The following is a 25,985-nucleotide window of genomic DNA, read 5'->3' as shown; positions in this document are numbered from 1 at the left end:
AAAGCCCCATACACTACCCACCATTGCGACCTGTAGGCTCTCGTTGGTTGGCCCTCGCTTCATACTCGTCGCCAAACCCACTGGCTACAGGTTATCTACAAGTCTCTGCTAGGTAAAGCCCCGCCTTATCTCAGCTCACTGGTCACCATAGCAGCACCCACTCGTAGCACGCGCTCCAGCAGGTATAGCTCACTGGTCACCCCCAAAGCCAATTCCTGCTTTGGTCGTCTTTCCTTCCAGTTCTCTGCTGCCAATGACTGGAACGAACTGCAAAAATCTCTGAAGCTGGAGACTCATATCTCCCTCACTAGTTTTAAGCACCATCTGTCAGAGCAGCTCACAGATCACTGCACCTGTACATAGCCCATCTGTAAACAGCCCATCTATCTACCTACCTCATCCCCATACTGTATTTATTTATTTATCTTGCTCCTTTGCACCCCAGTATCTCTACTTGCACATTCATCTAATGCACATCTACCATTCCAGTGTTTAATTGCTATATTGTAATTACTTCGGCCACCATGGCCTATTTATTGCCTTAACTTACCTCATCTGCACTCACTGAAAATATAGACTTTTTGTTTTCTTTTGTTCTACTGTATGTTTTATTTATTCCATGTGTAACTCTGTGTTGTTGTATGTGTCGAATTGCTATGCTTTATCTTGGCCAGGTCGCAGTTGCAAATGAGAACTCATTCTCAACTAGCCTACCTGGTTAAATAAAGGTGAAATAAAAAAAAGAAGGTACTCTACCTAAGGCGAGCAACACCTCAAGACTTCTTTAATATTAGACATTATACATTGCGCACCAGCTGTTATTGACATACAGACACACACCCCCACCCCTCGTCTTACCAGACGTATCTGCCGGTGCATGGTAAATCCCGCCAGCTCTATATTATCCATGTCGTCGATCAGCCACGACTCAGTGAAACATAAGTTATTACAGTTTAATGTCCCGTTAGTAGGATAATCTTGATTGTAGGTCATCAATTTCATTTTCCAATTATTGCACGTTGGCCAAGAGAACGGATGGCAGTGGGAGTTTACTCGCTCACCTACGAATTCTCAGAAGGCAGCCCGACCTCCGCCCCCTTTTTCTCCATCTTTTCTTCATGCAAATGATGGGGATTTGGGCCTGTTCCCGGGAAAGCAATATATCCTTCGCGTTGGACTCGGACTCGTTAAAGGAAAAAAGCTTCTTCCAGTTCGAGGTGAGTAATCGCTGTTCTGATGTCCAGAAGTTATTTTCAGTCATAAGCGACGGTAGCAGCAACATGTAACTAAAGCCCTGTTCACATTACCCATAAGCACTCCGTTACGTTGCAGCGAATGTCATGCATTTCAATAGGGAGTGGAATCGTAACGCCTCCTTGCGGTTAATGTTAGTTGCGAGATGGACGTAGCATACTTTGACATTTTCCAAACTTTGCGTCATCTTCAGTCCATCCAGAGTCCTTCAAAGAACAGGAAGTTAGCAAACCACAGAAGATGAAAATAATATGTGGTTTTTGGTGATGGCTTTTATGGGATAGCTAGCAACTTGTAAACAACAATTACCCATTCCTATAAGTGAGTTAATATTTCAATAGTAATGTTAAATAATACACATTGGCTGTTAAGCCAATTCTATTATTACTGTTGCCTCCCGTTTAAGTTTATTGTGATGGTAATAATGTTTGTTTTTGATTATAAATATTAGGTCACTACAGTGGAATCTTCAACCTAGCCTAGCTTTTAGCTAAATTAGCTAGCTGCTCTGTAGGGAAAGCTAGCTTGACTTGCTATAAAGTTAGAGAAACAAGTTGGGGGAAATGTAACTAAACAAAACATGTTTTATTATCACCAGAAACAATATTGTAATGACCCGGCTGGGTCATAAAGGGAAAAGAGACGGACTCTAGTTGTGCAGGTCAGAACACAGGTTTATTCCTAAACTGGGCTATTGTCCAGGCCACAGCCCACGCCGCTAAATGCCGAACGTACACAATTATACCATGTCGAGTTAAGGGTCACTCCCATAGGAACAGATCAAGGCCCCCGAACAGAAGAGAAAGAAAGATGAGACAGTAATCCCTATTTATGCATTTCCAAATCCCGCGGGATTACCCATCATACCCCCCCAACCTTTCCCTCTGTCCTGACATATTTAACCCCTGCTAGTAGCCATGAGAACCATAACACACCCACAAACACAGAACACAATACCGGGTCGTTACATAGCCCCCCCCTTTCTAAACCCTAGCCCCTAGGGTTACACCACAAAATCCTTAAAACGACCCGGAGGTCGCATCAGTCTCTTGGGCCTCCCCGTGGCTCTCACCGGTGAACCCCCAGAACACTCATCTGCCCCAATGTCAGTTCCAGCGCCCTCCGAAGAAGCAGCCCCCATCCCAGGCTCAGGTTGCGCTAGAGTCTCCTTGTTAGACTGTTCCCGTGGGCTCACATCAGAGACCTCACTCCCATTTCCTACCGTTTTCCTCCCTCTGTAGGGTGCCAATCGGTCCCGGTGGACCACCACCTTCCTGCTCCGTGGGGGGACCTCCACCCGGTACGTCACCTCCCCCACTCTCTCTATCACCAGACACGGCCCCACCCATGCACTCTCCAGCTTTGGGCACCGCCCCTTCTTGCGCGTGGGGTTGTGAAGCCACACACATTCTCCCGCTCCAAAGTGCCTCCCCCTAGCGCGCGAGTCGTAGTGGCGCTTTTGGCGCACCCCTGCGTTCTCGAGTTGCTCTCTGGCGAAGGTGTGAGCCGCTTCTAACCGGTTCTGAAGACGACACACATAGTTCGGGCCAGGCAAAACCCCGTCGTCATTATCAGGAGGGTGGCCAAACATCAGTTTGGCTGGGGTGCGCAACTCACGACCTAACATTAGTAGCGCTGGGGAGCACGGAGTCGATTCTTGAACAGCCGACCTACATGCCATAAGAATAAACGGTAAGTGGGTGTCCCAATCTCTCTGGTGTTTTGAGGAAACGATGGCCAGCTGCTGTGCTAATGTTCTGTTAAATCTTTCCACCAGCCCATCACTCTGGGGGTGAAGCGGAGTAGTGTGCGTCTTCTCCGCGCCTAACCGTCTACACAACTCTGAGAACACCCGTGACTCGAAGTTTCTCACCTGGTCGCTGTGAATAGACTGTGGCACCCAAAACCGACTGATTATTCCCCCACCAACGCATCAGCTACTGTCTCTGCCTCCTGGTCTGGGAGAGCGTAAGCCTCCGGCCACTTGGTGAAGTAGTCCATAGCAGTTAGAATCCCCCTGTTACCGCTGTCTGTGGTTGGAAACGGCCCCACTGTGTCTACCCCCAGTCTCTCCATGGGCTCCCCTACTGGGAATTGTTGTAGGAGGGCGTGTGACTGACCTGGAGGTCCTTTTTTAGCAGCACACTCGTCGCACTGCCTACAAAAGTCCTCAACATCCCTCCTGTGCCTGGCCCAATAGAAGCCTTTACGCAAGCGCTTTAACGTTTTGGAGACCCCAAAATGCCCTGCGCCAACTCCCCCATGAAGCTGCTGTAACACGCTCCCCTGCAGCCTTTTGGGCACCACAACCTGCCACGTAATTTCTCCAGATGCTGGCTTTTTCCACCCCCTCTGGAGCACTCCCTCAGCCACTCTAAGGACTGTGAATTTAGCCCACAGTCCCTTGGTGACTGGTGATAGAGGGGCTACTTCCCCCCACGGCGGTCGTCTTCTCTCTTCCACCCACCGCAGCACAGGACGCAGCACAGGCGACGCCTCCACTCCCCAACGTCCACAGCCTCAAGCTCCCGGCACTCTGTCACACTCAGCTGACTCACCGTGGCGGTGACTCCCTCCTCCCTGCACAGTTCTCTCTCTCGCTCCACCCGTTTGGCGCAGTACCCACAGCCATCCTCAGCACACGGGCGGCGGGACAAGGCGTCTGCATTGCTGTGGCGAAGGCTGGCTCTGTGCTCCACCTGGAAGTCGTAGGGTTGCAGCTCCTCCAGCCAGCGGGCAATCTGACCCTCTGGCTCCTTGAAGGAGAGAAGCCACTGCAGGGCGGAGTGATCCGTCCGGACCACAAACGGCAGGCCCCCCAGGTAGTACTTGAAATGGCGTACTGCTGCCACGACAGCCAAAAGCTCTCTCCTTGTCACGCAGTAGCGTTTTTCAGCCTTATCAAAAGTTCTGCTGTAATAAGCTACTACGTGTTCCCCATCAGGACCACGCTGAGCCAGCACAGCCCCCAAACCCTCATTGCTTGCGTCGGTGTCCAGGATGAACGGAGGGTTCGGGTCTGGTGAGGCCAGGACAGGGGCCTCCATCAGGGCACGTTTGAGGGCCTCAAACGCCCGCTGGTGCTCTTCGGTCCACTGAAAAACAGTGTCCTCCTTGAGAAGGTGGTTCAAAGGAGCCGCTACCCCCGCAAACCCCTTCACAAACCTACGATAGTAGGATGCCAGCCCCAGGAAGCTCTTAACCTCTTTTTTTCCCCCTGGAACTGGCCACCCCCTCACAGCCTCTACTTTGTCTGGCATCGTGCTGATGCCCTCACCACCCAGCTGATGCCCCAGGAACGCCACCTCCCTTTGCATGAAATGGCACTTTCCCGGATGTAATTTTAGCCCCGCCCCCGAGATCCTCTCCAACACTCGCCTAATTGCCCCCAGTGCCCCCTCAAACGATGTGCCGTGCACCAATATGTCGTCTAGGTACACAACACACTCGTCTCTCGGAACCCCCGCCAGCACTCTGTCCATGAGCCTCTCAAAGGTGGCAGGAGCATTACAGAGCCCGAAGCACAGCACCTTGAACTGCCAATGGCCCCTATCTGTGGAGAAGGCCGTTTTTTCACGTGCCCCTGGCGAGAGGGGCACCTGCCAGTAGCCACTGCGCAGATCAAGGGAGGAGAACCACGAGGACCCTCTCACGTGGTCTAGCGACTCATCAATCCTCGGTAGGGGATAAGAGTCTTTAGTGGTGACAGAATTTAGGCCCCTGTAGTCAACACAAAACCTAAGTTTACCCCCTTTCTTAGGCACCATGACGACCGGCGCGGACCATGGGCTATCTGATGGCTCAATGAAATCAGCCCGCAACATGTCAACAATAGCTGTGTCTGCTGCTTCCCTCCTGGCAAGGGGAATACGACGGGGCCGAATTTTAATGGGTCGGGCGTCCCCAGTGTCTATTTTGTGCTGAACTAGGTGCGTTTGTCCTACCTCAGCTTCGCTTGGGGGGAAGATATCTTTAAAGTCCAACAGCAGCTGCTTTAACTGTCTCTTGTCTCTCATCCAGACCCTGACAGTTCTTCAGCCACACAGCCTCGACGGCGTCGATAGATTCCTCCTTCCCCCCGTCGGGCTGATGGGGTGAAGGAGCCAGTGTGTTTTGGGCTACTGAGCTGCCTGTGCTTGCACCATGATGGGGAGTGAAGGCCGTCGCCGCCGGAGACAGCTGCTGGAATGGCACAACGACCAAGGGAGCAGCCGGGATGACCGGTGGAGTTTCTGCAAGCTTGGAGGAAGACGGAGGGACAGCCCTGCCCCCTGCTGGCCCTCCCGAAGGCGACATTCCCACTGTGGGCCCCCCCGACAGCCTCAAAGTGCCCGACGCTAAGTCCAACTGAGCCCCACAGTTTTTCAAAAAGTCCATTCCCAGTATACAGGGGTCCTGCACCGCTGCTACCCACGCCAGACACCCCACAGTTCTCCCCCCCACAGTCACAGATAGCTGACACTTCCCTAACATGGGGGCTAGCTCCCCCGTGACAGTCCGTAGCTGGACAAGGGTCGGCTCCACCCGCACCCCAACAGGTAGTATGTCTGGTCTCACCAGGGTTACTGTAGAGCCCGTGTCGACCAGGGCCAAACATTCCACCCCCTCTACCTTGACGATGACATTGCAGAAGTCCCCAACGGTGGTACATCCCACCACAACTACCGGACTAGGAAACACGGCGGCAGCTACACCCTGGGGGAGCAGGTCCCCACCCTCTTGTCTGCGCTGCTGGGTACCTCTTTTGCTTACAGTGGGTTCGGGGGCGTGGGTCCGCGCTGCCCCCTGCGCGAGAACCCGCCGTCGTTTCCCTGGTGACGGGGGAATCTGCCACACTCCCGCTGAATGTGGCCAGGCTGGCCACAACCCCAGCAGACAATAGGAGTTGAGCTGACACTGCGACGCTGCCTGGAGCCCCTCTCCATGACAAGCGAAGCAGTCTTCACTAGCCCGCCCAACTCGTCGACCCACTCTGGTTTCGTGACCCCTGGCACCCCAGCCACCGCTGCTCTCACCTCTGGTTGACTGGCGACTTCCACTCTCACTCCCTCACCCCAGATCAGCTCCCTCTTCCTGGCTATCTCCACTGCAGCCCGCAGAGATGGTGGGTCCGCCATCTGAACATGCTTACCCAGTTCGGTGGAAGAGAGCGCTCTAATAAAACTGTCCCGTGTCAGCTCGTCTTGCACCCCAATCGGCATAGTTGCATAAGCCCGCCTGGTCAGGCTCAGAATACCACTTGCCAACGCCTTTAATGATTCCCCCAGAAGTCTCTTTTTGTTACTCAGTTCAATCCGCAGCATGTTGGGCTGCGCGTCGCTGCCGAAACGGCCCCCCAATGCCTCCACTAGCGCACCATAGTCGCCCCTCTCGTCCGGGGCTAGCGTTAACAGGCATTCCGACGCCTCCTCTGCCAGGCTCAGGGCAAGCTGTAACGCTTTCGTCTCGTCAGACCACCTCCCGGCTCTAGCCAACAACTCGAATTGAGTGAAAAAAACTTCCCATTTACCTTGTCCATTGAACTTTGGTAGTTTAGCCGCTACCGTGGCTAATGGCAATAGGCCGCTGCCATCTCTGTTTACATAAGCAGGCCCCGCCATTTCCGCACCCGGTGACGTCGATATCCCCGTCGCCGTGACGTCTGCTCTCGAGCGGTGTGAAGGAAAACCCGCCAGTTCTGCCATCTTGCTGACTGACAATTTAACTCCCGCCATGTGGCCCTCCAGCTCTTCTACGGCAGTCGCCGCCCGACCCTCCCGACCGGGTACCCCCGAGCCCACAACGGACACTTTGTCCGACTCTTCCTTAATTTTCCGCCTCGCCCCAAGCATCATGACCGTAGATGCGAGTCACGCTAAAGCCAACCCGGCCTATACTAAACAGCTAACTCGCCTAGTCTCGATCCCGTAGTTCGAAAGCACTTCTGACGCCAATGTAATGACCCGGCTGGGTCATAAAGGGAAAAGAGACGGACTCTAGGTGTGCAGGTCAGAACACAGGTTTATTCCTAAACTGGGCTATTGTCCAGGCCACAGCCCACGCCGCTAAATGCCGAACGTACACAATTATACCATGTCGAGTTAAGGGTCACTCCCATAGGAACAGATCAAGGCCCCGAACAGAAGAGAAAGAAAGATGAGACAGTAATCCCTATTTATGCATTTCCAAATCCCGCGGGATTACCCATCATACCCCCCCAACCTTTCCCTCTGTCCTGACATATTTAACCCCTGCTAGTAGCCATGAGAACCATAACACACCCACAAACACAGAACACAATACCGGGTCGTTACAATATATTTATCCTGACTTGAATGAAAAGGTCATATTTTGCAGTCTCACAAAATAAATAAGAACTCAATGAGAGACAGGCTCTCCTCCATCTTGCGTTAGAAACTCTAGAATTGTCCTTTCAGTAGCAGGACTCCATGAAGATGACGTAAATCGTAATGAAATATCAGGATGTGTATGGGGCATAATACCGCGTTCAAAACAACTGGGAACCCTGAAAAATGAGGCCAAATCATGACGCCAGTGATTTTCAACTCGGAAAGTCAGAGCTATATAGAGAGGCCCGAGTTCCCGAGCTGGAATTCCAAGTCGGATGACCGTTCAAATCGATTTTTCCCAGTCTGAGCTCATTCCCAGTTGTTTTGAACTCACTGAAGTCAGAAGTCGGAGATTTCAGCATTTCCAGCGCCCAGTTTGTTTTGAACGAGCCATAATAAGGTGTTTGATGCAGTATTTCGCAAGTAAAAAAATGTGCGACGTGATATACACAAAGTCCGGCTTTTGAGCAGGTCTGTCTCACTGTTTATGCTATTGGATAGAGAGCACAAAACACATCGGTTCACCCTATGTTAGTGAGCAAATATACATCATCTAATCAAAACCCGCGCTTTATTTACATGTTGTGACGCACGGATGTTCCAAACTCCGTTTTAGACAAGACCAAAAGTATCCTACACTTTGTTGTCAATTTTGACACTAGAATAATGCCATGTTCCAAACAACACGGAACTCTCCGACTTCAGTGCTTTCCAGACCACTGGGACCTCGAAAAAATTATTATGAACTGTCCTCCAACTCAAATTTCAAATTTGCGAACTCGGGCATCTTTCAAGAACACCGACATTCCGACCTGAAGATATGGCTAATTTTCCAGTAACATGTTATGAAATATTAAGATGGCAAAACAGAATCATTAAGGGCTTAAAGCACACCTGTAAACACGCTTATATACTGTAGTATGAGAAAAACAGGCATACAAAGAAAATACACACCTTGTAATCCAGATGCATGCCAGGATGCCTAATAAAATTTGATTTGATAGTTGTATCATAATCACTGTAGTGAATATACTCATGATTGTAACTAAGTATGTGTTAATATAATTTTTTTAAGAAACAGTCATTGTCACGCCACCAATATAATTGGTCCAATGAATTAGAGGGGAGGGGGAACCTTGCCTAGAGCAAAGAGTTTAGATTTGGGAATAGTAGTGGCATAAAGGCAAAAAGAGTTGGCTATTAGCGTAAAAGAGGAGTAACTGTGAAACGGTGTAAGAACGAAACACTATATATGATGATGCCGAGGCTGAGTTCAGCAGTTGCTCCATGGACCAGCTCGGCTTGTTACTTTGTAATAAAGTATATTTTGAATTCACAAGCTCCGGAGTCTAAGATATATTTTTAAGGAGTATTTCCACGACAAAGATCACTGGAGTCATGATTTGACCTAGTATTTTCCGAGTTCCCAGTTATCTTGAACGCACCATAACTGTTTCTGACTCAGGCCGTTTTCAAAGGGATTCGTTAAAGGCAGTCGCTGTTTAAACTGGAGAAGTCATTTGCGCAACTGCAGAGAAGACTTCGTGCGCCGTTCCCGCAATTTCGCATAAACTGTTGAGACACACCTCTAAACAAAAGAACGGAAAGTTTTCAGCTCTTCACGGTCGAAGACGGGATGTTTTAGCAGAAGTATTCTAGGTAAAATTAGGCTATTTTGTGGACGATGGTTAGTCTTTTTTTTTAATCGATTGTGCATTGTGTAGAAGGCATCACATTCCACGAATTTCGCTGCTTAGCAAATCACGTCTCATTTTATAGCTTGGTTTGACCGTCATTAGTTGGCTTTGAAGTTTGTAGGTATTGCAGAGTTAACCTCCATGCGACCATCCTTCTAGCTAACCGTATATTCTTAATAACAGAAAGTGCAACTTTTTGTTGGGGGCAATGACTGTTTGGTTGTGGGGTCTAGTATGATGCTTCAACTTATCTCAGGTTTTCGTCTACCACGCTGCAGAGGCAACTTCTTTATCAAACATTTTCTCCTAGCCGGTAATTTACAGCTTCCATTGTGTTGTGTTACAGATTCACACGATAGAGAACACAGCAATTTTGACGGACTGGGTTGAGGAAACGAAACGCAAACAGCAAGATAAATGTTGCCTTATCGGCTTGCTTGTCAGGTGGGTTTGTCTTGCAGGGCTTGTCATGCGACAACTGTTGGAATGGTCGGGGTGTATGGAGGATGATCAGTGCCCGTTTTTAAAATTGCAACACTTAAATGCTCAATTAAAATGCATGTATATTTTCATATCAGTGTGCATGAGTCATGCCACAATGAAATTGCAACGTTAAAATGAAAATAGCTGATTGAAAAAGGTAAATAGAAATTCTAAATGAAAATGGTTAACAGACGTAAAATAAAAAAGGCACTTTCCATTTATAAAACTATCCAATTTTAGCATTTTCTCTTCATTTTCAAAGTGTATGCAAATTGCTTTCTGGAAGCATGAACCAGGAGAAAAACACAACACCACCATGCAATGAAACATAGCCGTGTCACGCTCTCTGTGCATTGATTTTTAGACTACTGTAACTGACAGGGTTCAAACTGCTCTCCTGTACACAAGAATAGCATCTTAACCTGCTAAACCTAGGCAATTTAGCTTAGGGAGCCAGTGCAATTTTTCTGGTCTCAGGCATAGTTACCCAACACTAGACAAACTTACTAATCTCCTATGCGTGTTTAGTTGTTTGCATGATCAGTAACCACTCTTGACACCTGAAGAGTTGCATTGGCTATATAGCTTTGGTTTAGTGGGTTAATGTGCTCTTCTGATGTGCAGAAGACTCTTGTTTGAACCCTGTCAATCATTTGTGCCGTGGCTCAGATTGGTATCAAATTTTATTGGTCACATTCACGTGGTTAGCAGATGTTTTTGCGAGTGTAGCAAAATGCTTGTGCTTCTAGTTCTGACAGTGCAGCAATATCCAACATGTAATCTAACAATTCTGCAACAACTACCTAATACACACATCTAAGTAAGGGATGAAATAAGAATCTATGGATGAACAATGGCAGAGTGGCATAGGCAAGATGCAATAAATGGTGGAGGTCAAAGGATGTTTAATTGTAAATGAGGTGGTTCAGTTACCACATATTCATGATGCGTAGGGGTTTAAATGAAATTGGGATCCTTAACTTTAAGGCAAATCCCTAACAGAAAAACATATATTTTAATGTAGATCCATAAAGTGAACGACATAGTTGTTGCGGAAACTGACACACTAAGAGCGTTGAAGCACAGGGCTCAACTTCTCTGCTGTTTTGGTGCCCTTTGGCCTAATTTAAAACTGTTGTGTACATTTTACACTGAATATATGCGTGTGCCATTTCTGAAACGACTGTGCACACACAAATATTAACATTTATAAGCTTGGTATGCATATTTCTCATTTTATAAATCAGACCAGTCATAAAACTGTGTTTGTGAATAACAGCCTAAATGCTTTTTATGGCAACAGTAACACCCTTTATTTGTTGTATAATTTGGAACTATTGACATTAGGCCATGGCATGCGAAAGATATCAATATTTTAGTTTGAATCCCAATAATCTATTGATAATGTCCTGCCTTTGTATAGGCTCAGAGATTAAATAGGCAATGATCTCGCACCGCTATTGCACAGCAATACTGTAGCCTAAGCCTAAACATACTGTCAAATATTTGACATAAGCTACCATTCTATTTACTGTGTTGGCAGGATGTTTTAATCTTTAGCAGTAATTTATGCTGTATCTGGAAAAGGACTGTCAGTTTCTGAAAGAGAAAACGATGGCAAACATTTTAATTCAACAATGTTTTGCATCAACTATGATTGATTACCAGCGAATTTTTAAACATTGTCTAAGGCAGGCTACAAAAAAATGCAATTATAATACTTACAGTAGGTCCTACTTCAATGTAAAATATAAACTGTTTGCCTGTTAAACTTGACTGTATACCGGTATAATAACTCATGCTGCCTCTGATATTGCAAAACTTGAAATACATATAGCCTATCTATTTACTCGGTCCAATATAAATGAGATATGCGCATTATCAATTGTTGTATGGCTCCTTCAGGAATATGAACCCGGTCTTCTGATTTTCGCTCTTCTCACTAACCCATGGTCTAAAGTTTGCGGGGTGGTGAGCATATTCTCACATATTTAAAAAAATATATTTTTGCGTGAACTGGCACACGCACATTTTGGGGTATATTTTGTACATGCGCACGGTTTATAATTTTTTTTGGAGTCGACTCGCCACCACTACATCATTGTCGTTAACAGTTGGAAAAATAGCAGAGAAAGGCAAGCGACAGCAGCGAAGTCCTCAATGGCAGTACTTTGAGAACGAAATGCAAACTTTGCGATTTGGAATTGAGATACAATATATGTGGTACAGGTGCTATCCTTAACCATCTGAAAGGGATGCTCAGTGAGACCCAAACTGTTGCTGGCAGCAGCACCGCTGCATTGTGAATTCACGTGGAATTAGATCTCTCTATGCAAAAAAAGAAACGTCCCTTTTTCAGGACCCTGTCTTTCAAAGATAATTTGTAAAAATCCAAATATCTTCATTGTAAAGGGTTTAAACACTGTTTCCCATGCTTGTTCAATGAACCATAAACAATTAATGAACATGCACCTGTGGAACGGTCATTAAGACACTAACAGCTTACAGACGGTAGGCAATTAAGGTCACAGTTATGAAAACTTAGGACACTAAAGACGCCTTTCTACTGACTCTGAAAAGCACCAAAAGAAAGATGCCCAGGGTCCCTGCTCATCTGCATGAACGTGCCTTAGGCATGCTGCAAAGAGGCATGAGGACCGCAGATGTGGCCAGGGCAATAAATTGCGATGTCCGTACTGTGAGACGCTTAAGACAGGGAGACAGGACGAACAGCTGATCGTCCTCGCAGTGGCAGACCACGTGTAACAACACCTGCACAGGATCGGTACATCCGAACATCACACCTGCGGGACAGGTACAGGATGGCAACTCAACTGCCCGAATTACACCAGGAACGCACAATCCCTCCATCAGTGCTCAGACTGTCCGCAATAGGATGAGAGAGGCTGGACTGAGGGTTTGACTGAGGGCCTGTTGTAAGGCAGGTCCTCACCAGACATCACCGGCAACAATGTTGCCTATGGGCACAAACCCACCGTCGCTGGACCAGACAGTACTGGAAAAAAGTGCTCTTCACTGACGAGTCGTGGTTTGGTCTCACCAGGGGTGATGGTCGGATTTGCGTTTATCGTCGAAGGAATGAGCGTTACACTGAGGCCTGTACTCTGGAGCGGGATCGATTTGGAGGTGGAGGGTCTGTCATGGTCTGGGGCGGTGTGTAACAGCATCAATGCCACCAGCCATACTGCTCGTTCTGTGCGTGATTTCCTGCAAGACAGGAATATCAGTGTTCTGCCATGGCCAGCGACGAGCCCGGATCTCAATCCCATTGAGCATGTCTGGGACCTGTTGGATCGGAGGGTGAGGGCTAGGGCCATTCCCCCCAGAAATGTACGGCAACTTGCAGGTGCCTTGGTGGGGTAACATATCACAGCAAGAACTGGCAAATCTGGTGCAGTCCATGAGGAGATGCACTGCAGTACTTAATGCAGCTGGTGGCCACACCAGATACTGACTTACTTTTGAATTCCCCCCTTTTGTTCAGGTACAAATAATTCCCTTTCTGTTAGTCACATGTCTGTGGAACTTGTTCAGTTTGTCTGTTGTTGAATCTTATGTTGATACAAATATTTACACATGTTAAATTTGCTGAAAATAAACGCAGTTGACAGTGAGGATGTTTATTTTTTTTGCAGTTAAAAAAAAGATTTTTTTTAAATGTAGAATTTTTTTTTAGATAGAGATGTGTATATATATATTTATTATTATTTTTCCCCCTCACTGTTTTCCCACTGACAAAGAAATGATCAGTCTATAATTTTAATGGTAGGCTTATTTGAACAGTGAGAGACAGAATAACAACAAAAATCCAGAAAAACGCAGGTCAAAAATGTTATGAATTGATTTGCATTTTAATGAGGGAAATAAGTATTTGACCCCCTTTCAATCAGAAAGATTTCTGACTCCCGGGTGTCTTTTATACAGGTAACGAGCTGAGATTAGGCGCACACTCTTAAAGGGAGTGCTCCTAATCTCAGTTTGTTACCTGTATAAAAGACACCTGTCCACAGAAGCAATCAATCAATCAGATTCCAAACTCTCCACCATGGCCAAGACCAAAGAGCTCTCCAAGGATGTCAGGGACAAGATTGTAGACCTACACAAGGCTGGAATGGGCTACAAGACCATCGCCAAGCAGCTTGGTGAGAAGGTGATAACAGTTGGTGCGATTATTCGCAAATGGAAGAAACACAAAAGAACTGTCAATCTCCCTTGGCCTGGGGCTCCATGCAAGATCTCACCTCGTGGAGTTGCAATGATCATGAGAACGGTGAGGAATCAGCCCAGAACTACACGGGAGGATCTTGTCAATGATCTCAAGGCAGCTGGGACCATAGTCACCAAGAAAACAATTGGTAACCCACTACGCCGTGAAGGACTGATATCCTGCAGCGCCCGCAAGGTCCCCCTGCTCAAGAAGGCACATACATGCCCGTCTGAAGTTTGCCAATGAACATCTGAATGACTCAGAGGACAACTGGGTGAACGTGTTGTGGTCAGATGAGACCAAAATGGAGCTCTTTGGCATCAACTCAACTCGCCGTGTTTGGAGGAGGAATGCTCTCTATGACCCCAAGAACACCATCCCCACTGTCAAACATGGCGGTGGAAACATTAGGCTTTGGGGGTGTTTTTCTGCTAAGGGGAGAGGACAACTTCACCGCGTCAAAGGGACGATGGACGGGGCCATGTACCGTCAAATCTTGGGTGAGAACCTCCTTCCCTCAGCCAGGGCATTGAAAATAGGTCGTGGATAGGTATTCCATTATGACAATGACCCAAAACACACGGCCAAGGCAACAAAGGAGTGGCTCAAGAAGAAGCACATTAAGGTCCTGGAGTGGCCAAGCCAGTCTCCAGATCTTAATCCCATAGAAAATCTGTGGAGGGAGCTGAAGGTTCGAGTTGCCAAACGTCAGCCTCAAAACCGTAATGACTTGGAGAAGAGCTGCAAAGAGGAGAGGGACAAAATCCCACTCCTGGTGGCCAACTACAAGAAATGTCTGACCTCGGTGGCAAAACCCTTGTTGGCAATCACAAAGTACTAAGTCATGTTTTGCAGAGGGGTCAAATACTTATTTCCCTCATTAAAATGCAAATCATTTTATAACATTTTTGACGTGCGTTTTTCTGGATTTCTTTGTTGTTATTCTGTCTCTCACTGTTCAAATAAACCTACCAGTAAAATTATAGACTGATCATTTCTTTGTCAGTGGGCAAACGTACAAAATCAGCAGGGATCAAATACTTTTTTCCTCACTGTATGTTTATTTATTTATATATGTGTGTGTGTGTGTGATTTTATTTTATTCATTTTAAAACAAAGAAATTGTCCAGTTGGCACATCCTGTAATGATAAGTAGGCCTATCCTTGCATTTACATTACATTTACGTCATTTAGCAGACGCTCTTATCCAGAGCGACTTAAAAATTGGGCCTGAGACCTGAATAGTTGCATTTGTTTTGAGTCAATTTCCATACACTGAAATTGAACATGTTAGTTGTTACGTGATAATTAATTGGTTATTTGTAAAATGAAAACATCCACTTTCGAGTTCACTTTGCACAGTGCATTTAGGATTTTCTGTTTTCCATTTGGCTTCTTCCAATGACCATTTAGAATTTCTGATAACCATTTTCTAGTTTTATTTCTACTTTGCAATTTAATTGTGGTATGAATCATACACACTGATAGAAAAATGCATTTATAATTTTCACATTCCTATTTAGTATTGCATTTTCAAACTGGCCCTGATCACGCTCCATATGGGTGACTGGTGTCTGAAATGTGAATGTGTTTTGACACATTTTTGTCATGGCGGTTAGGTGATTATTCTATCCATATATGACTTGTATACAGTTCTTGAAAGTCATGGCTATGATAAATTATGGTTTTCGGCTGTAGGACTGTGGTGTGAAGTTTGTCACCATCGGCAGCTTCAAGCAGCATGTCCGCAGGAAGCAACATCAACAGGTGGGATGTCATGCAGCTCACAATTGTTCAAGATGTGTTTTGTACAAACTGCATTTCTAAGCCATGGCAGGGCAACTCTCCTTGAGAGCTACTGGGGGTGCAGGCTTTTGCTCCAGCCCTGCTTTAATACACCTGTTTCAGTTCATCACGGCCCCAAGGAGCAGGTTATTTATCTTGTGTATTAGTGCAGGGCTGGAACAATAGCAAGTAGTTCTGCAGGAAGACTGTTCACCGCCCCTGCCATAGGAACACTGCCCGTACAAACCACAGCAGGAAATCAAGGTCTTGTGATAAGAGAACTGAAACTCAGTGCATATTTTGTTCAAGGATGTGCTGAACAGTGAGACATTAGTATTTTCATATTGCTGTATTTTTAAATTGGCATTAAAACCACTACATGTTTTATCTGTCTGTGTCTGTCCCATCAACTACAGCAAGTGGCAGAGCTCTTCCAGACAGGTAAGGCGTGTCTATTGGTCTCTTGTTGCAGAATGCTTGGAATACCGTAATTTCCAGACTATAAGCTGCAACTTTTTTCCCACGCTTTGAACCTCGCGGCTTAAACAATGACGCGGCTAATATATGGATTTTTCCTGCTTTCAAAATAACACATTCTGTGACGTGCTCCGTTTTTTGGCGGCATGAAGCTTTCATTAGACCAATGAAATTGCCGTCGGGTTAAGGTCAAACATTTTTTTTGTTTACTGTTTAGATTAAATCGAGCGCTCTCAAACTTCCCATCATTCTGATTACGGTAGTCATTTTGTCACCCTCATCATGGCAAAGACGCAGAGAAATGCATATGATGCAGCTTTCAAGTTGAAGGCGATTGATCTGGCTGTTGGAAAAGGAAATAGAGCTGCTGCACGGGAGCTTGGTCTTAATGAGTCGATGATAAGACGTTGGAAACAGCAGCGTGAGGAATTGACTCAGTGCAAAAAGACAACTAAAGCTTACTGCTAATTTTTTCTTTTTTGTTACAAGCCGTGTTTCGTTAAAGCCTGTGTAAAGTTCATTTGTTTCAATGTACCGGTAGGCACCTGCGGCTTATAGACATGTGCGGCTTATTTATGTTCAAAATAATACTTTTTTTAAAATTCAGTGGGTGTGGCTTATATTCAGGTGCGCTCAGTAGTCCGTAAATTACGGTAGTTTTTGGGGTGATAGATTTTTATCCAAAATGTGAAAAACAGATATAGAAAGGTTGCAGTATAACACAAAGTAACTGTCACTGGACAATCTCACTTTTAAAAAGTTCATATTTTTACAGATACTGAAGATGTTGACTCGCCCTATACTTGTATTTGTGGCCAAAGCATAAATCGGAGAAAAACACTTCAAAACCTCAAACTTGTATCTCATGCGGACCGTTTAAAAAATGCTTGCTATTTCCTCATCGAACATGTTATCTCCTTGAGGATGAGCTGGCCAATCAACGGTCTACTTGTGTGAATTTTTTTTAATTACTGGTATACGCCCACACTTTTGTTGGGGTACGCCCACACCATTCCAGCACAGAAAAGCTGCCTTTTAGCATATATGATTACAATTTCTTGGAAGGATAACTATTTCACTGATATTGTAAGTAATTATAGATCATATTTCATATAAATCTGGAAACACTGGGTAGTTACTTTAAGTGTCTGTCTTACTGAAGGACACATCGGCAGATTTTTCACCTTGTTGGCTAGGTGATTCGAACTACCGACCTATTGGTTACCAGCCCAAAGCTCAAATCGCTAGAGTACCTGGGGTATGGTCTGTGCACTGTGCCAGGTTACCAGCATAGCAACCCTATCTGTCAACCCAGTCAGTATTCTGTGTCTCTGAGACAATATAACTCTTAAATCTTAATTTAAAAAGTAACAGTTTGGGAGAAGGGCTATCTGTTTTCCATTTTGTCTCTATGGGAGTTTTCTGTTAAGAGAATGTGTTTCTTGTTAAAAGGCTGAATAGCACTAAAGGGAGTAAGCAAAGGCACTATGTGTAATCCTGGGATTAAGTGGATTTATTGGTATAATTCTATAATGGCCTATAGTTATCTGTACTTAATCCTATAATGGCCCGTAGTAATATTATGGTCCGATAATGGCATGTAGCAATCTTATAATTGCCTATAGTAATCTGTACTTTGGTAATTTTGGAAATGATGTATAGGTGCGCCACCAATATAATTGATCCAAGGAAATAGAGGGAGGGGAAACTGTCACGTTGGTATAAAGGATTTGGAGACAGGCACAGGAATACATAATAGGGGTTTAATACACCCAAAACAAACACATATACAAAAACACTGGGCTGTACCCAAACAAAAGAGCGAGGGTAAACCTTGTGGACCGACACGGGACGATACACATGTGAACAATAACTGACAGACAGAGATCAGAGGGCACATATATAACATACTAATCACGGGAAATGGGAACCAGGTGTGTGTGTGTGTGTGTAATCAGACAAGACAGTCCGGGGTTGAGGATAATGAGTCCTGTTCAGTGAAGCCTAGAAAGCCGGTGACGTAGACCTCCGGAACTGGTGGACAGAATGAGCAGCAGTACTGGGGGATCTGTGACAGAAACCCCACCTAGAGGAAAGAACTTAGATTTGGAAACAATGGTGGAGTAAACCTGAAGGGATATGGTTATTCGCATAACGTGGAGGGACTATGAAACTTGTATAAAAGGAGTGGACTGAGTCCGGCAGTTGCTCCATGGACCAACTCTGCTTGTTACTGTGAATTCAAATAGACTTTATTACAAAGTAGAGATATTATTTAACCAATATTTCCACAACATCTCTCACCCTCCCACTTTCTCTTCCCCTCTCTCTCTCTCTCTCTCAGACGAGTACCAAGGTCAAGGTAAGCCAATTCTGCTGTCTTCAGTTAACAGTGGACTTTAAGTGTAAACACTGGTAGACGAGTCTGAATGTGTTCTGTTATGACCCTATTCCATTTCGATCCCTAGCCGCTCTCCTAACACCTACCATCTTCAATGTTCACAATGTGAATGGACTAGATTGATCTCTCTCGCTCTCCGCTCTTTTTTTTTTGTTGTGTAGTCTACTTTGCCTCCATCTTGGTTCTGGAGTATCTGGCCAGGAAACCCACAAACACCCCACATCCCATCGTCGGTAAGTGCGTGTGTGTGTGCGTGTGTGTGTGTGTGTGTGTGTGTGTGTGTGTGTGTGTGTGTGTGTGTGTGTGTGTGTGTGTGTGTGTGTGTGTGTGTTTCTTTCTGACTTCTTCATTTGTGTATGTCCCAGGTCTGTGCCTGGTGACATTGTGTGTGAGTCCAGAGTGGAGGGATACTTTCTACCTTTGTCACAGTTGTGAGGAGAAGTGTGGCTCAGGACAGATCATAGACCACCTCCTCTCCGCTGACCACCTCTCCAACTACTATGTAAATACACACACACACACACAAATGAAAAAACTAATTACCGACTCCTCTGGCTGCAGTTTAATTGAAGTGTGTGTGTGTCAGAGCTACACAGACCCTGATGTGTTGAGTTTCTCCTGGATGCCGAACATGGATATGTTGAACCTCATACGGCCGCTAGCTGTCAAAGAGATGGACAAGAATGGACCTGGAGTGCTACGGGTAACTGTACTGGTTTTCTCATTGTGATGGGTGTGTGTGCCATGTCGGGCCTACTCACGTGTGTGTGTTTGTGTGTAGGTGCTGGACATGCCTAAGAGTGTGTCTGTGAAGTTGAAGAGAAGTGGCTACTCTAAAGGTACAACTGTCACATTACTGCTATTCATTGGTACAGTAAGAAGTTACTCCACACGATTAACTAACTTTGTCTCTGTCTCTCTCAGTCATGCAGGCCCTGACTCAGACTGACAGGCTGGCTGAGTGTATCAGAGGTGAGTGAGCATGTCCTTTTCTCTTCTATCACTTCTTTATCTCTAGTTTAACATGGACGTGTTGACTAAATCTATCCCTTTTTTTCCTCTCACTCCATCCCTCTTCCTCTCCAGCTGACAGACCAGAGAGGATGACTATACAAGAGTACCACAGAGACCCCAACAGGAAACACCCTCTGCTGGGTAGGAACCATTATCATCAACACTGTAGCAGGGGGGAAGAGGAAGGCTGTGACACAACACAGTATATCAGTGACCTCAAAATGGCATGTGCACATCGCAGTAGGCTCTGGTTCTAGAGACCCATAACCACTAGCGTTGCACGGTGTACCGAGACTTTTTTGATACTATAACGTGAAAAACGGTTCACTATTAGAATGTTACTTTCTGTCAAATGTGTTGTACGTTTGAAAAGAAACTAAAGGTATTGAACCTGTTAGAAAATGTATTCATTTGCCCAAGCTTATCGTAAGACATGAGCAGAAGGCATCAGAGATTTGAATTCCCAGCAACTTTCTGAAGGAATGCCCCTGTCTGTGTGTGCAGTGCGTGTTTATATAACACTTTGTGTAGCCGTTAGTGATGCTAATAGGGTGGCTCACAATTGGCCCAGCGTCATCCGGGTTATGGGAGGGTTTGGCCTGGGTAGGCCGTCATTGTAAATAATTGTTAATTTTTTTAAACTGACTTGCCTAGTTAAATAATAATTATTCAGGTAGATGGAAAGGTTTTCCCCCCAAAATTAAAATTAAGTACAAATTAGCCTATGCCTACCTGGCAAAATAATAATTATCCAGTGGGCATTTGTTTTGCATACTCCATCACATGTGCGCTACAGAAACACTGCTAACCAAACAGTGCTTGGCTCATGCCTCTTAAATTAAATGGTAACTACACTCAAACATAAATATTTAGATTTTTCCCAGAAGTCTCCTGATGTGGTTTAAGTGTTGTGGACTTAACACATTTATTGTTTTTTTTCTCTAAAAAATAAATAATTGAGCGAAAACCTAAAAGAAGTGGGAAAAATCTGTGGTATCGTTTTGATATCATGATACTAAACCTTTTGTAGGGTTGTGATGGTAATTCAAATATTGAACAAGTTTACGACCAAATGCTTGAATCCAATTAGTCTTATTTACCAAACCTAAGTTTTACATCTCCTTATATACTGTCAAGTTACACATGTACATTCTCATTGGTCAGCATAGAAACATCAGATCAGTTATATGATCACTTCTTTATCAGCATAGCTTCTAGATAATGACGGTCATGCATGTTATTGTCTTCGTTTTCCATGACCAGTGCAACGAGGCTTGTAATTCCCAAAAAGAGTTACCTAACACCAACACAATGAACATAATACTATATGACGTGCCCAAACAGATAGAGGGAGAAGTTTTTTCTTTTGTTAGAGACACACATATAGTGAAACCTAGTCAGTTCCCATCAACCTGGGATCCATGTAAAAAGTCTGGTATAGTGACAACACTAATAACCACTGCTACATAGTGTAGGAAATGGCCATCCCCCAGCTATTGGGTTGCCAAATGGAGATGAAGGATCAGTCGACGACTTCCTAGTTTAGTTCAGATGTCTCTGTTCACAGCACACTAACTGCCTCTGCACATATCAGCATGGCTAGAACATGTTCGAACCCAGTCAAAGCAAGTCATACTTTTGTTTCATTTTCATAACATCAAATACAGTAACTATTGATGTAAACATGATTGATAACATCTCAGGTCGACATCAATAAAGTAGTGAGTGTCATGAATCTTGTTCTGGAGGCAGCTCTGCAGAGTGGTCACTAGCTGGTACAGCCAGAGTCATAAAATCAGATTTTAAACCTAATCTTAACCACACTGCTAACCCTAACCTTGAATGAAACATATTTTTGTTTTCATGAATATTTACAGTGTAGACGGTCCCTTTTCTCACAGACGCGGGGCTGCAGGTTTTGCCAGAGAGCTAGACACAGACAGAGGCCTCAATATTCAGCTATACAGTGAGCATAAGTACAATGGCACGTAAGCAAATTAATAACAACATAATCAATGGTGGGGGTCTTTAGAAGACCCCCAAAATCAACTTGAACCCTTCACTTGTCAGAGCATAAACCTGAGGCGAGTTTAAAACATTTTTTTGCAGTGAACATGTAGCCAGAGTAACAATTTCAGTCGAATGATTTTTGAATGAACATTCTGAAATGTTACGGAGAAACATCAAACAGCTACATTTTCTAAGGATTACTGTTGCTTTTTAGCAACAATATTCAAACTGAAAACTACTTAGCTAAAAATCTACATGGCCACTTGATTATTTTTAGCGGTAGTTTAGATCCGAAACAGACACTTGCGTTCGCCGTACAGTATCTTCTCCGACTGTTAGCGAACGGTTGCGACCAACACAAAACAAATGGAATATGTTCGCTAACGTTAGCCAATGTTCACAAACTATTTCCCTTGTTGAACGCACCTGTGTGTCAGTGACTCCCCCCTAACTTCTGATCTGTGACCTGTAGGTCTACAGCACCTGGTGGAGTACTGCTGTGAAGGGCATGACCAAAGGAGATCCTACCTCTGTCAGCTCTGTCGCCTCCCCGTCCCCTCACGGAGGGTCATCAAACACACAATCAGCTTCGACCACCTCTACTGGTACTTCGTAAGTAACTGTGTTTGTGTGTATCTGGGGACTCACACTTGGTAAGAATCTGCTATCAGCAACCAGTCATTTTCAATGAAAGGAGAGGAGGACAGACACACATCGACTTAAAGGTCAACCACAAGAGGGCAAGCAACCAATGTTCTGCATTTCCAATATTATGCAAATTGCAGCGAAGCGACCGCATGATAGCCAATCGGAAGAGGGCAAGCTCTTGCAAGCAAGCTTCGATGTTAGCTAACCACAAATTTATTTTCATGCGTGCTTTTTGAAGGATACACCCGTGAGATGGTGTATCAACTACTTCATCGCTCATTACCGCTCCAAGTGTGAGTCTGCGTGTGTGTTACACCCTCTACTGGTATTTCTTGACTATCTCTGTATGTGTAGAAGGTGTGTCACCCCTCCACCCTCCTGATGAAGGACTGTTATAAAGAGTACAGCTGCAGGTTCATCTCCATGATCCTGGACCTGGCCAATCAGGCGCAAGACATCAGTCAGTCAGCCAATAAGGAGATACAGGTGAACAATACCACACCCCTATCTGTTGACTGCACCCCCAAACCAATAATTGAATCAATCTGACTGATAACCTAATGGTTTGTCCGTCTGTTACAGCAAGTTGTGTTGGAACCAGCAGTGTTCTCCTCAGTTGAGTTTTCTGTCTACACAGAGGGTGAGTAGACACGCATACAAACGCACTCTTTAAAATAATGAATCGATGTGATCTAAGCCTCTGCCTCCGGAACACGTATACTGCTGCAGCATGGGGTGGAATCCAGCCAACTGCTCTGTCAGCAACTGTTGCAGCAACCCACACCTCTTGAAAAAATGTCAATCATACATACATATTTTCATTCTCAAATGTGTGTACACACTGCAGGGTCTCTATCTCACACACACACACACACACTGACATGTGTTTGCTGTGTGTAGCTCTGAGGAAGTTGCAGACCATTAGGAGAGATCTTAAGGAGGGCAGCCTTAAGACCAGCATTACACCTGGAGACAAACTGGGTACGTACTGGGAAGGAATGGTTTCACATGCTGCCTTGTTGAAAAGCACATCTCGAACTCTGTTCCATTTCTATTCCCCTCTCTATTTGTATGACTTCTGCCTCTTGCTCAGTCACCCTCAAATCAAAGTTTATTGGTCACGTACACAGTTTTGCAGATGTTAACGCAGGTCCAATGCAGTACACACAATCTAAAAAATAAAACAAAAAGAACAACAAATGTTAAGACCTATCAGAACGAATAATCACTGAGTCCAGAATATAAATATATACACTACATGACCAGTCAAGTTCTTCCACGCCGATCTCAACAAACTATTTCTTTATGCATCTTGCTTTGTGCCTGGGGCATTGTCATGCTGAGACAGGAAGGGCCTTCCCCAAACTGTTGGCAAAAAATGGAAGCACAGAATGGTCTAAAATCCAATGGCGGCGAGCTTTACACCACTCCAGCCGACGCTTGGCATTGCACATGGTGACCTTAGGCTTGTATGCTCTAGCGTTAAGATTTCCCTTCACTGGAACTAAGGGGCCTAGCCCAAACCATGTAAATTAGTCCCAGACCATTATTCCTCCCCACCAAACATTACAGTTGGCACAATGCATTGGGGCAAGTTGCGTTCTCCTGGCATCCACCAAACTCAGATTTGTCCATTGGACTACCAGATGGTGAAGCGTGATTCATAATCTCCAGAGAACGCGTTTCCACTGCTTCAGGGTACAATGCTGGCAAGCTTTACACCACTCCAGCCGACGCTTGGCATTGCGCATGGTGATCTGCGGCTGCTTGGCCATGGAAACCCATTTCATGATGCTCCCTACAAACAGTTCTTGTGCTGACGTTGCTTCCAGAGGCAGTTTGAAACTCGATAGTGAGTGTTGCAACCGAGGACATACGATTTTTACGCGGTTCAGCACTTGGCAGGCCCATTCTGTGAGTTTGTGTGGCCTACCACTTCGTGGCTGAGCTGTTGTTGCTCCTAGACGTTTCCACTTCACAATAACAACACTTACAGTTGACTGGGGAAGCTCTAGCAGGGCAGAAATTTGACGACCTGACTTGTTGGAAAGGTGGCATCCTATGACTGTGCCACGTTGAAAGTCACTGAGCTCATCAGTATGGGCCATTATACTTTCAATGTTTGTCTATGGCGATTGCATGGCTGTGTGCTCGGTTTTATACACCTGTTAGCAACAGGTGTGGCTGAAATAGCCTAATCCGCTAATTTGAAGGGTTGTCCACATATACTTTTGGCCATGTGGTATATGAATATAAAAGGTGTAGCTATGCCTTCTTCAAAAGGTAGAAGCACAGAATCGTCAGAAACCCCTTGACTTTTTCCCAATTTTTGTACAGCCTGAATTTTTAAAATGGGTTAAATTGATTTTTGTCACTGTCCTACACACAATACCCCATAATGTAAAAGTGGAATTATGTTTTTTTTTTACTTTTACAAATTTAATTAAATGAGAACCTGATGTCTTGAGCCAATAAGTATTCAAACCCTTTTGTTATGCAAGCCTAAATAATTTCAGGAGTAAAAATGTGCTTGAATTTTTTTTTATATATAACCTTTTATTTAACTAGGCAAGTCCTTTTAATAACAAATTCTTATTTACAATGAAGGCCTAGGAACAGTGGGTTAACTGCCTTGTTCAGGGGCAGAACTTTACCTTGTCAGCTCTGGGATTCTATCTAGCAACCTTTCGGTTACTGGCTCACCACTAGGCTACCTGCTGCCCCACTTAACTTTACAAGTCAAATAATAAGTCACATGGACTCTGTGCAATAATAGGGTTTACATTTTTTTTAATGGCCAGCTCATCTCTGTACCCCACATGTACATCTGTAAGGTCCCTCAGTTGAGCAGTGAATTTTAAACACATATTCAACCACAAAGACCAGGGAGATTTTCCAATGCCTCGCAAAGAAGGGCAGCTATTGGTAGATGTGTAAAATTTTTAAAAAGCATGCTCCCTTTGAGCATGGTGAAGCTATTAATTACACTTTGGATTGGGTGTGTATTGATGCACTGTCACTACAAAGATACAGGCGTCCTTCCTAACTCAGTTGATGGGGAGGAAGGAAACTGCTCAGGGATTTTTATCATGATGCCAGTGGTGACTTTAAAACAGTTACAGAGTTTAATGGCTGTGATAGGAGAGACTTGAGGAAGGATCAACAACATTATAGTTACTCTACAATACTAACCTAATTGACAGAGTGAAAAGAAGGAAGCCTGTACAGAATAAAACATATTCTGAAACATGCATCCTGTTTGCAACAAGGCACTAAAGTAATACTGCAAAAAATGTGGCAAAGCAATTCACTTTTTGTCCTGACTACTAAGTGTTATGTTTGGGGCAAATACAACACATTACCGAGTACCAATCTCCATGTTTTTAAGCATAGTGGTGGTTTTCAAAGTATAGAGATCCTTGGTGAAAACCTGCTCCATTGTGCTTGGGACCTCAGACGGGGGCAAAGGTTCACCTTCCAATAGGACAATGACCTTAAGCACACAGCCAAGACAACACAGGAGTGGCTTCTGGACAAGTCTCTGAATGTCCTTGAGTGGCCCAGCCAGAGCCTGGACTTGAACCTGATCTAACATATCTGGAGAGACCTGAAAATAGCTGTGCAGCGACGCTCCCCATCCAACCTGACAGAGCTTGAGA

The 25,985-nt window shown here is 45.0% G+C and overlaps 1 protein-coding gene across 3 annotated transcripts in view; it reads left to right on the top strand.

The window, feature by feature from the left end:
* Positions 1-8,955: 8,955 nt before the first annotated feature.
* Positions 8,956-25,985, top strand: part of LOC106588723 (uncharacterized) — a 92,177-nt gene continuing 75,147 nt past the window's right edge. For 2 of the 3 annotated variants that reach the window (XM_014177998.3, XM_082970188.1), the window contains exons 1-15: positions 8,956-9,242; positions 9,627-9,724; positions 15,690-15,758; positions 16,193-16,217; positions 18,598-18,615; positions 18,816-18,887; positions 19,020-19,156; positions 19,241-19,357; positions 19,436-19,493; positions 19,579-19,626; positions 19,741-19,809; positions 22,151-22,290; positions 22,681-22,812; positions 22,909-22,966; positions 23,227-23,307. In XM_014177998.3, the coding sequence (XP_014033473.3) occupies positions 9,698-9,724; positions 15,690-15,758; positions 16,193-16,217; positions 18,598-18,615; positions 18,816-18,887; positions 19,020-19,156; positions 19,241-19,357; positions 19,436-19,493; positions 19,579-19,626; positions 19,741-19,809; positions 22,151-22,290; positions 22,681-22,812; positions 22,909-22,966; positions 23,227-23,307 (1,051 nt within the window). In that variant the 5' untranslated portion in view covers positions 8,956-9,242; positions 9,627-9,697. Of the gene's footprint in view, positions 9,271-9,626; positions 9,725-15,689; positions 15,759-16,192; positions 16,218-18,597; positions 18,616-18,815; positions 18,888-19,019; positions 19,157-19,240; positions 19,358-19,435; positions 19,494-19,578; positions 19,627-19,740; positions 19,810-22,150; positions 22,291-22,680; positions 22,813-22,908; positions 22,967-23,226; positions 23,308-25,985 lie in introns of all 3 variants that reach the window. The other variant, XM_082970189.1, reaches the window with a different exon arrangement.

This window comes from Salmo salar, chromosome 27 (genome assembly GCF_965601325.2).
Source record: "Salmo salar chromosome 27, fSalSal1, whole genome shotgun sequence".
In the NCBI taxonomy this organism is placed as follows: domain Eukaryota; kingdom Metazoa; phylum Chordata; class Actinopteri; order Salmoniformes; family Salmonidae; genus Salmo; species Salmo salar.
Note: the sequence above shows the minus strand (reverse complement) of the source record. Positions and strands in the feature narration are given on the sequence as shown.